The sequence below is a fragment of the Gordionus sp. m RMFG-2023 genome, chromosome 2, assembly GCF_954871325.1.
Source record: "Gordionus sp. m RMFG-2023 chromosome 2, tfGorSpeb1-WG-v2, whole genome shotgun sequence".
In the NCBI taxonomy this organism is placed as follows: Eukaryota; Metazoa; Nematomorpha; class Gordioida; order Chordodea; family Parachordodidae; genus Gordionus; species Gordionus sp. m RMFG-2023.
The window spans coordinates 31,841,718-31,854,275 of NC_088776.1; the positions used below are offsets into that span (position 1 = coordinate 31,841,718).

General features: G+C 25.2%; 1 protein-coding gene across 1 annotated transcript; it reads right to left on the bottom strand.

Moving 5' to 3' along the window:
• Window positions 1-2,430: 2,430 nt before the first annotated feature.
• On the bottom strand, window positions 2,431-3,037 carry LOC135924844 (DNA-directed RNA polymerase I subunit RPA12-like). Its single transcript, XM_065459967.1, has 4 exons — window positions 2,887-3,037; window positions 2,749-2,846; window positions 2,601-2,710; window positions 2,431-2,557 (listed from the first exon to the last, which is right to left on the bottom strand). The coding sequence occupies exons 1-4, from the start codon at window positions 2,996-2,998 to the stop codon at window positions 2,533-2,535; spliced, it is 345 nt and encodes a 114-aa protein (XP_065316039.1). The 5' UTR covers window positions 2,999-3,037; the 3' UTR covers window positions 2,431-2,532.
• Window positions 3,038-12,558: the final 9,521 nt, after the last annotated feature.

A 12,558-nucleotide genomic window follows, 5' to 3' on the forward strand; every position in this document is an offset into this window, starting at 1 on the left:
TATATAATTTTGTAGTTACATTTCCTCATTCAAATACCGTCAGAGTATTTTTAGCTTAATGAATTGAACATGAAGAAAATGGTTTTTTTCTTCAATATCATTCAAAAAGTTTGAACATGAATTGCTTAGAATTAAAATCGGATTTTCATCCACGAGAGTTATTCTTGCATGCAAAATCAAATCTATTATTATATTACTTTCTTCCAACAACATTCTCAGTTTTGGAACTTAGGCATTAAAAATGTTGAAATTATTTAAAGCATTTTTTTTGAAAAATCTTTATTTAAATACAAAGTAAAAGTTGAAAATTTTTTAATTCGCCTGCCCATTTTTAAATTTTTTTTTAACCCATGCACACAGTTTAGATTTATTTTTTAACCCGCCAGCCCATTCTTTTAAAAAATTGGCCCATCCACCGGCCAGTTGCAGACCTCTAATATATACATTATTAATAGCAAATTTAATGAATTATAAATATGTATATATTTATTAATTAAAGATGCTCAATTGTCTAATCTTCACTCAGAAACTGGAAATTTTTATCAACAATATTATTTTCCATATTCTAGATTTTGAGGCAACACGGTGAAATGGCTCAATTTCGCCAATGGCTACCAAAGTTTATTCATTTTGCATAGAAAAGTTTGGATTTCTATGAGAGAAATTTTGAGGTTTAATTAGGTAATAATATTTTGGCTAAAATCCTGATTTCGCCCTTTTTAAAAATTGGCAAATGTAGCTGTTTAATAGCACTGTATTCACCCAAAAAAATTGCAATTTTTGGAGAATAAAAAATAAAATATTTAATCATTTATGAAAGTTAGTTGGTTCTTTTTAAAATAGAAAATATTGATATTTTTACGACATTGGTTAAAAAATAGATGGTAAATAAAAATCAATATACATATATCAGATCAGCTTTTTTTTAGTAATATCAGATCAAATTGGTGAAAAACTTTTAGATTGGCACAGCCCTAAAATATTCATATTTGTAATTAAAATATTCTATTATATATATATCTAAGGGTGTACCGAGACCCGATATTAAATTGATATCGGCCGATAACCGATCTGATATCATATATAATTTTGTATTCTGTAAAGATACCAATTAAAATTTTAATATACTTTTTATTAGTATAACATATATAATTTAATTATACCATAACTTATGTTATTTAAATATATTATAATAATCAGTTATAGTTTATATTCAATTCAATTGCAATTCTAAAAGTATATAAAAAATTTTAATTGTTAAATCACTTTTATATAATAAGTAATAATATTAATCTATATACATAATAAGTAATAAACAAATATATTATAAAATTTGAAATAAATATTTAACATTAATATATCGAAGATTTTTTTTTAGAAATACCAAAATTTCCAATTTATCAGTGGTCAGGCTGAGGTGATGGTAACTGTCAATATCACCAGCTTCACTAAAAACAGATTCTGAAGAGATTATCGCACACTTTTATAAACAGAATGCGCAAAAAATAACAATATGGCAGAATTTTTATTAATTATTATTAAAAAAATTAAACATAAAAATGTATCTCAATTTTATTTATAAAAATAATGATTTTAGATATAACTTTTTTTAAAAATAATGATTTTAGATATAACTTTTTTTAAAAATATAACATTTTATTTTTGTTAAAGACGCCATTTTATATCGGATTCGATCGGCAAATTTTATAATATTGTCCGAAAACCAATATTTTAAAATGGGTGAAATATTGGCCCGATCCAATAAAAATATCGGTACATCCTTAAATATATCATATTTTTTGATATGCAAAAAATAAATATACCCCCACCCCCCACCTTTTTAAGCAATAAATCACTAGTGACAAGGCATATTTCTACAACAAACAACTTTCTTTACCAGAACATTTTAAATATCTTCATTTTAGAATTTGCTTATGTTCAATTTTATTTTTGGAATTATTATCAGAACTGTCTTCTCTTTATTTTCGTAATGACTTTTCAATTTATTAATAAAAGTATCTATCAATTTTGCTCCTTGCAGAAATTATTCATATTTATGAATATATTAATATAAAATTGAAAGTTTTCCAATATTTATAAATATATAATTACCACAAAGAGGAATAATCTAATCTAAAGGGACCAAAAGAAAATTATGACTAAGAAATAGTCATAAAGAGGTAGTTATATATGAAGATTTAATTGTAGATTTCTATCACTTTTTTAAATTCTAATAATCCATTTTTACACTTTGGAAAATATTTTAAAGAATTTAATTTTTGAATCAAATAATAGTTTATTATTCATACTAATAAGAAAATTTGATTCAAAAACTAAAATACACAACTTGGGTGGATTAACATAATATATCAAGGTCATCTTCTTAAAAAATTCAAATTAAAAAAAATATAACAGTGAATTATAAAAACAGATGTTAAAAACTTTTTATTTGATCTAATTTATAAAAATATTGCAACAAGTTAATTAAAAAATAAATATATTTAATTTTGTAATCTTTAGGCCCAAATACCATTATGAATATTCAGATTCTTGATATCTAATTGTGTCTTGTATATAAAATACTAAATATATTTCTAAACTTGCATTTAGGACAAATATAAAATATTGTTTGCCCCTCATCAATTGAACGAGTTTGTTGTGTAGTGTATGACATTTTTTTGCTTCCACATTTAGGACAAACTCTATCAACCTATCAAATAATCATTTATTATATATTATGAAAATAACTAATGGCCCAAAATGCTCTTCAGATTTGTTTTTCATGTATTTTAAATTGTTCACATCATTGATATTTAAAATATATTTAACAGACTTTTTGCTATAATCTAAATTAATAATTAGTTTAAAATCGTAAAAAATACAAACTAAGCAAATTAATTTGATAAGTACAATTTCGACATTTCAAAATATCTGTATTAACAGGTAATGGCAATATTGATTCACAATGTGGGCAAAAATCTTGAGATTCATCGTTCATAAATGGTACTTAGTAAAATATTTGAATAATAAACTGAGAATTGACAGGTAAACTGGGAATTGACAGGTAAATTGAGAATTGAGGGGTAAAATTTATATTTATTTTATAGCCTATCAATTTTATTTTAAAAATAATAATAAAATGGTTTAATTGTAACAACAAATTTATCTAAAATTCAAATTATCTACATAAATAAAATAGAGTATGGAAGAAAGAGTAGTCCATATATTTATATTATACATCATATATTATATAGAAAATATAACCGACATAATAATTTTAATAATAACCGTTAGATGGCGTATTAGATTAAAAGTTAGTTTTTAATTAAAAATAATATGAATCATAGGGGCATAATTTTTTGCTCTGTATTAGTTTATTTGGTACAAACACATAATCATAATATAAAAATAAATTTTAAGTTTCCTTCATTATTTTTGAAGTTATGATGTAAATTCTCAGATTAGTCATTTTTTTATAGAAGTTTGGGATTTTAAAAATATTTATTTTTTTGACTCATTTCTTATATAAACATAAAATGAAAAAATTTTAAGTTTTCTACATTATTTTTGAAGTTATGATGTAAATTCCAGATTAGTCATTTTTTTCTAGATTTTTGGGATTTTAAAAATGGTATCACGTCAATTCGACGCGGAAAATTCAGCGCAGCGTTAATTCGGGGCATATCTAATACAGCTGCAATTTTCTATAAATTTATTAGTATAAAAAAAGGATGATTAAATAGAAGCCATTTTAATGTTAGTATTAATTATTTCTTTATATTTTTTTTACAAAAATCTCAATTTAATTTACTAAATTTGTAATATCAAATATCAATAAAGAAATTTAATAATATCAAAAAAAATTAACAATCAATATTTATACCGATTTCTTTGGTGGACAATTTATCACATAATAAGGTATATTATTTTGGCTAAGTTTTTAAAAATAGACCCAAATCAATCGTTTAACATTTTGATTTGAATTTATAAAGAGATATCTACTTTTCTCAGATTTTGCTAATTCATCTAGAATCAAATTTTTATCTAGAATAATTTCCTTATAAATATTTAATAGGGCTAATCCAAAGATTTTTCACCGGTAATATTTCTTAAATAGGTTTTTAACCTTTTTAAAGTTGAAAAAGACCTTTCATTAGTGCAGGTACTAATTGGTAATGTAGCTAAAATAATTAATAATGTTTTCAATTGGGAACCTAAAGTGCAAATACACATGGAAGGGTCTGCAGAGCATTTTTTCGTCTCAAAGTATATTCTATTCAATCATTATTACGATATCACCAAGTAACTTATCATATGAGCCTACTATATTGAGATTTTCCTAATATCCTCTCGTGTTGAGCCTACTATATTGAGATTTTCCTAATATCCTCTCGTGTTTCAAGCGTAATCAACAGTTTCAACCGGCAAAAGAAAAAAAAAGCTTTTTTAAATAAAAATATGACTGATGAATCTTTTCTTTAATTTAAATAAAAATGTATCAATATGATGAATAAAAATATTTATTTTATAAAAATCCTCAATTGTAGATGTCAATATTTGAGCAATTGGATTGTCTAGAAACTACTCAAGGTTTAAAAATTTCAATCCGAAATATATTAGCAATCTCATTTGCTTTCTCATATTTCATGAAATTTTTATCCACATCCTCTCTAATATTAATTAATATTTCAACAATATCCTTGCTCTATAACCTCCTTTAAATCCAAATCAATTTTTTATAGCATTTGCTAAAATAATATGTATAATTAAATAAAAAATAAACACAATTAATAGATATTAAATATTGTGGCTTAATATGAATCTTTTTTCTTGCTTGATATATAAAATTCCAGTGCTGCAAATACAACATCATATAGTACAATCGAGAGTTTCACCGACTCTTGTCTTTCAATGAATCAAGTCGGACAAAATCTTTTTAGTTTATTTTTTGATTTTAGTCAATGTCATGATAAGCCACTTATATTTTTTATCTATGATAATTGGAATGTCAAATTTCTTATATTTAATGACACTGGAAATTTATAATTTTATTTTCAATTAGTATAATTATAATTTCAATACCTATAATATAAATAGTATCACGCGCGGCGACAATTCAGCGCTGCGACAATTCAGCGTGTATTTATTACACTTACAATTTTTTATTATTACTTAGTATAAAAAAATAAGGTTGATTTAATAGAAATCATTTTGAATGTTGGCCCTATTAATTATTTCTTCATATTTATTTTTACAAAAATCTCAATTTTATTTACTAAATGTGTAATATCAAAAAAAATTAACAACCAATATTTATACCTATTTCTTTGGTTGACCAATTTAACACATAAGGTATGGTGATTAGTATCCAATGTTAAGTGAGCCGAGATTTTGGGCATTGAAGAAAGAAAGAAAAAGAAAGGTTTGTACCTCAATCTCAAATCTTACATATTATTATGGCTAGAATTTAAATCGACCATTTTTAAAAATAGACCCAACCATGATCCAAGAAAAATCAAATTAAGACTGACTCATTTTTTAGATTTATTAAAAATATTTAAATTCTATTAATCCTTTTAAAAAAAATATTATGCTTTGGCTAATTTTTTCTATTATAAATCAAAAATTAAATTTGTAATATCAAAAAAAATCAACCAATATTTATACCTATTTCTTTGGTTGATCAATTTACCACATAAGATATGTTGATTAGTAGCCAATGTTATCCGAGATTTTGGGCTTATTACTTATCAGGGGGTATATTATTTTTTTAAACTTTTATAATTTTATTAATTTTTTTTATTGTCCAAAATTAGACGTGAAAAGGGGATTTAGGATTTAACATTATAGTACTTATCAGTATTTTGGGTCTATTTTTAAAAACGGTTAATTAAGATTGTAGCCAAAATAATATATAAGATTAGAGATAGAGGTCAAATCTTTCTTTTTCTTTCTTCCTTCTATGCGTAAAATCTCCAGACTTACATAATATTGACCACTAATCAACATACCTTATAATGTGGTATATTGGTTCATTAAAGAAATAGGTATAAATATTGGTTAATTTTTTTTTTATTACACATTTAGTAAATAAAATTGAGATTTTTGTAAAAATAAATGAAGAAATAATTAATAATTTTAACATTCAAAATGACTTCTATTTAATCATCCTTATATTTTTATATTAAGTAAGTAATTTATAATAAATTGCAACTGTAATAGATACGCGCCGAATTGACGCTTCACCGAATTGTCGCCGCGCCGTATTGACGTGAACCATGTAACCCTGGAGAATTTGCGCATAGAATAATGAAAGAAATAAAGAAAAAGAAAGGTTTGGACCTCCATCTCTAATATTACATATTATTTTGGCTAAAATCATAATCGACCGTTTTTAAAAATAAGCCCAAATCGGCCCGACGAATTAATGCGCAATTTTTCAACATTAGTGTTGTTAAACAGCCGATTTGAGTCTATTTTGAAAAACGGTAGATTAAGATTATAGCCAAAATAGTATGTAAGATTCGAGATCGTGTTCCAAACGTTTTTTAGATCTATGCGCAAAATCTCTAGGCTTACATAATATTGGCTACTAATCAACATATCTTATAATATGGTAAATTGGTCAACCAAATAAATCGGTATAAATATTAGTTGTTAATTTTTTTGATTTTATTAAATTTTTTATTGATATTACACATTTAGTAAATAAAATTGAGATTTTTGTAAAAAATATAAGGAAATAATTAATAGGACTAACATTCAAAATGACTTCTATTTAATCATTCTTTTTTTTATACTAATAAATTTATAGTAAATTACAGCTGTATTAATATGAGCCGAATTGTCGCCGCGCTGAATTGACGCTGCGCCGAATTGACACCTCGCCGAATTTTCCGCGCCGAATTGACGTGGAAAAATATTTTATTTTTTTGACTCATATTCTGTAAAATTAACTTATATAAACATAAAATGAAAAAAATTTTAAGTTTCCTTCATTATTTTTGGAATTATGTTGTCAATTCTCAGTTTATTAGATTTTTGGGATTTTAAATATATTTTATTTTTTTGACTCATTTTGTGTAATAAACATAAAATTTTAAGTATCCTTCATTATTTTTGGAGTTATGAATATGATGTCAATTCTCAGTTTATTAGATTTTTGGGATTTTAGGAATATTTTATTTTTTAATAAAAATACGTTTAATAAGTCAAAGTTTGGTTAGTAATTTAAATGCACCAGCATCGTTCAAGTTTTCACTAAATTCTGTATATTATTTATAAGTTTAAATTAAGAAAATGTGTTGATCTTTATCAACGAAGGTGTTTTACAAATTTTGAAAAAAAAAGATTAATATTTTAAAATTATGTCGATCGTGCTAATTTGCTAATCCCAGTCTACCATAGTCTATATAGGTCGGGATTAGTAAATATATGGGTGATATTCCCAAATCTTATCAAACAGAGTTGTGGGTTGATTTATATTAGTGATGAGAACATTTCAAATAAATAGAACACTTTCGCGTTCAATTCATTAAAAAATTTGAACACATTCGCGTTCAAAGTTCATCTTCAAAATATTTTAATTATTTTAAGTGAATATTATTTATGCTCTGAATTATAGATTTTTGAGAATAGATTTTGTTTTACACTTTTAATATTTTATTTCTTTAGATTCCAACACTAAAAATTAAATATTTTTTTTTAACATAAAAAACGAAGAATATATAAACATATTATAATTTTTTTAATATATTTTTTTATCAATTATTTTTTATATAATAAATAAATATTTAATATAATATAACATGTACCCCCTTTTTAAGATAGTACATGCCAAAATGTTACCGTACCTATTAATAAAAATTAATCAGCTTATAAAAATTAATACATGTATCACTTATAATTTAAGAATTTTTTTTTAAAATTCCTTTTTCTTGCATGTGACAGCATTACCGTTGAGCCAAAACTTCACATCGTTATTGTTTTCTTGATATCTACATTATTGTCGTAATTTGTCATCTTGCTATTGTATCGCTTATTTCTGACATATACGACGAGTTGATTTTTGGTTACATGATTGTTTTGGTTGTTATCAAAATTATCTTGGTTAATGAGTCATAGCTTGATTGATCAACATAATTGACCAGTCCTGATCATTCTATTTTAAGCTTGGTATTATTAATCTAGTATATATTAAATTTTGGATGAAATTATATTTCGTTATGAATACAATTTTTAAAAAATGGAATTTTTGAATTTTTAAGTTTTTTTTCAAAACTAAATTGATAGTAAGTATAAAGATATTATTATAAGTACTGGATTACGAAGTAATTAACAAATATAAATTAAATGGTAAAATTAACATTTTAAACGTAATTTTAAATATTTTTATATCATTGAACTCAGAATTAAATTCATTCTCTATTTAAAAATGCTTAGATGTATATTTTTACGTATTTTGTTCGAAAAATATTTTTTTTGTCGCGAAAACATTCAAAGGGAAAAGGCTGACATTATAATCGTAATTTTAAATATTTTTATATCATTGAACTCAGAATTAAATTCTATATCCAAAAATAATTAGATGTATTTTTTTACGTTTCCGGTTCGATAAATATTTTTTTGTCGCGAAAACTATCAGAGGGAAAAGGCTAACATTTTAAACGTAATTTTAAATATTTTTATATCATTGAACTCAAAATTAAATTCTATATCCAAAAATACTTAGATGTATTTTTTTCGTTTCCGGTTCAAATATTTTTTTGTCGCGAAAACTATCAGAGGGAAAAGGCTAACATTTTAAACGTAATTTTAAATATTTTTATATCATTGAACTCAGAAATATATTCTCTATCCAAGAATGCTTAGATGTATTTTTTTATGTTTTCGATTCGAAAAGCATTTTTTTTGTCGCGAAAACATTCAAGGGGAAAAGGCTAACATTTTAAACGTAATTCTAAATTTTTATATTATTGAACTCAGAATTAAATTTATTATAACAAAATGACTATAAAAAAATAAAATTTTCTGATGTCAGTAAGGCGGCAAAAAAAGGAAGGAAAAAATATATAATTCAATTGTTTTAAATGATTCGGATGTTCAAGAAATGTTGGCCATAAAATTATATGGAAAAATAGTTGTGCTACCAATAATATTGGGAATAGTATTTTTAATATTTTAAAAAGGGCCCTTCTTTTAATTTCTATTTAAATGATCGTGGGCGTCAAAACATAATTTATTCTCAAATAATATGACAAAATAACTTTATATTAGATAATCACGTATTATTGCATATCCATAGGACAGATAGAACTAATATTTGTAATAAAAATTTAGAGGGAAAAGTATTAAGAATTAAACAAAATAGGAAGAATTTCAACACCCTTTATTGCCTCTAGTCTATATAAAACTATAAAATTAAATGATTTTGAAGTTCTCAACAAAGATATAGCAATCATAGGTAATTTACGCTATTTTTATAGTAACCACATATAGAGGTGGGCGCGGGCCATGAAATTACGCGTCACGGCATGAGTGTGAATAAATTTTAAATTATTAGGCATGACGGGCTTTCCCAAAATTTTTCCCGGGCGCGATCGGGCGTGAATATTAATTTACCGTGAATCACGTAAATTTTAATTTAATTTTATAAATATAAATTTGCAAATTTATTATTATAATACATATTTTCTAATTTAATTAAGTTCTTTTTTAAAAAAGAAAAATTTTTGAAAACGAAAAGTATTCAGGCATTTTGTAAACAACATCTGGTGTCACGCTCCTAGTTCTATTATCTTTTTATGTTTAGGTGTTTTGTCACGAGATTTTTTACTTAAACTTTAAAATTTATTCTCAAGCACTGGCTTAATTCTAGATCCTAATTTCAAAAGCCTTAGGTTTTAAATATACGAAGAAAAGGAAGATATTTACAAAACAATATTAAAAATTTAAAATAAGTCAATGCCAACTGTCATTTAAAACTTTCCTAATTGATCCTAAATTCATAAAAAACCATATATTCTAAATGAAACATATTTTTAGATGATTCTGATGAAGCATCAACATCTACCGATGAAAACAGTGTGAATTTAAAAGATTCAACCCATAAACAATGGCAATATTTTGAAGTTTTGGAAGCAGGAAAATTTATTTCCTTTTTTGAGAAAATTAGAGTGTAAAATTTTGTCAGCCCTGGCGAATTCGGCTTCTAGTGAAAGGTTATTTTCTGTAGCCAATCGCCTATTAGAGGAAAGGCGTACACAATTGAAATAAAAAAAAAGAAGACATTCTTCTTTTTCTAAGTAAAAATTTGGATTTATAATATGTATTTATTTTTTGTTATTATGCGCAAAGTCTATAAGTCGAAAGGCTGCATGATATGAAAGGCTAAAAAATAATATTGAAAATAAAAAATAACAAAGAAAATGTTTAATGAGAATTTTAATTGATTTATTGCAATATTTACGAGAAAAATATTATTATAACATTACATTATAATATATTAAAAAATTGGAAATTTTAAGATCTTTTCAATTTTTTTATTAATTCTTTGTAATATTTTGCGGTTTAAATTTAATTTAATTATATTAATTTAGAAATTAAAATTTTGATTAAATTATATTTCGTAATGAATACAAATTTTAAAAAAATGGAATTTTTGAATTTTTAAGTTTTTTTTTCAAAACTAAATTGATAGTAAGTATATAAATATTGTAAGTACTGGATTAGAAGTAATTAACAAATATAAATTAAATGGTAACATTTTTTATGTTGTTAGGGAATTTTGATTTCGAAATAAGATTCAGAGCGGGTAAACAAAATTGTTTACCAGATATATTTTCCAGATTGTGTGATAAGGACTTGGAAGACAAGGATATAGAGCCAATAATAAATAATTTAGAATATAGGGAAGAAGAGGAATTAAATAGTAATGTGATAAGAGATTTAAAGGTAAACACAAGAGAAAGGCAGATAACTTTAGAGCTAGTAGACAAGATTTTCCAGCAGAATGAAGAATTAATGAGAATTAGAGCCTATTTGAAGGGAGATAAAGAATGGGAAGGTAGAGACCAGGCCTTTAAAAACAGTAGAAGTGAATTGAATATAGAAGACAATTGTTTAATGAGAGGATATCGTTTAGTGATACCAAGTAGCTTAAGGAAAGACATGTTAGCAGCCGTACATACAGGACATCAGGGAATAGAAAGAATGAAGAATAAGGCAAGGGAATACATTTGGTGGCCCAGAATGAATAATGAAATTGAAGAATTAGCTAAGAGTTATGAAACATGTAATAAGTGTGCGAATGTACCTGCAAAAGTTAGGGGAGACACAGATTTACCATGTGAAAGAATACACGGAAATAATATGAAAGGAAGAAATATTTTATAATGGTAGATGCGGGTTCAAAATGGATAGATTGTCAACAGGTATCTGGTCTGTCGACGAAAGTAGCATTGAATAAGGTAAAAGACTTCGTAAGTAAATATGGATTAATGAAGACCTAAGTATCAGATGGTGGTCCAGCACTTATAGGCAGAGCATTTGACAAATTTTGTGATATATGGAAGATTGAGCATTTATTAGCACCACCTTACCCAAGAAGTAATGGACAAGCGGAGAGAATGGTGGCTATAGTTAAGAGTTGGTTAAAAAAGGAAAAATATGGAGAAGGGAAATTGTGGTTATTAATATTAGCGTACAATAATACCAAGAGAAGCAAAGGATACTCACCAGCATAGATATTTTTAGGTAGAAAAACTAGAACTGAATTAGATTTTCTGAAAGAAAGAATAAAACAGAAAGAAATTATAATTAATGATAGGTTTAAAATCGGAAGCCCAGTATGGATACTACTTTTTGATAGCCCAGTTAAATGGGGGAAAGGTATAGTGAAGAAGAATATAGGAAGAAAGAAGGTTGTGGTATAAATTGAAGGAAGAGTAGGACTAGTTTCGAGGCATATTAAACAATTAAACCTAGGTGTATAGGTTAGGAATATAAGACGGTATGAATCGATTAAATTGCTTTGATTTGGGAATGCTGATAGACATAATTGATTTGTTTTTTTAACAAGTTTGCCAGCGTTATGAGAATCATGATGTTGGGAATGATGATAGACATAATTGATTTGTTTTTTTAACAAGTCTGCGAAAGTTATGAGAATCATGATGTTGGAAATGATGTTAGACATAATTGATTTGTTTTTCTTAACAAGTCTGCGAGAGTTATGAGAATCATGATGTTGGGAATAATGATAAACTTAACTGATTTGTTTTTGTAACAAGTCTGTGAGAGTTATGATAATCATAATGTTGACGTATGATGTACACAATTAGAGGAATAGGTCGGCTAAAGGTTGATATTACATCTGACATAGAGAGAAGGAGAGAGGTATAAGTTAGTACGAGAATAATTATGAGTATTTAGAATTAGGAAGTAGGTGAATTATATGAGATAAATAAATGATAATATATAGTATATATTTAGCTTAATTCCGTTATAGATGGCTTCTTATGTTTGAGTGGGCAACTTTATTATTAAGATAGAAATTAG

Coding starts and splice junctions, on each gene's coding strand:
- LOC135924844 (XM_065459967.1), bottom strand. CDS start 2,998: ATGAACGATGAATCTCAAGATTTTTGCCCACATTGTGAATCAATATTG. Junction 2,711..2,748: donor AAGAGCATTTTGGGCCATTA/GTTATTTTCATA, acceptor ATTATTTGATAG/GTTGATAGAGTTTGTCCTAA. Junction 2,558..2,600: donor TATATTTGTCCTAAATGCAA/GTTTAGAAATAT, acceptor AGACACAATTAG/ATATCAAGAATCTGAATATT.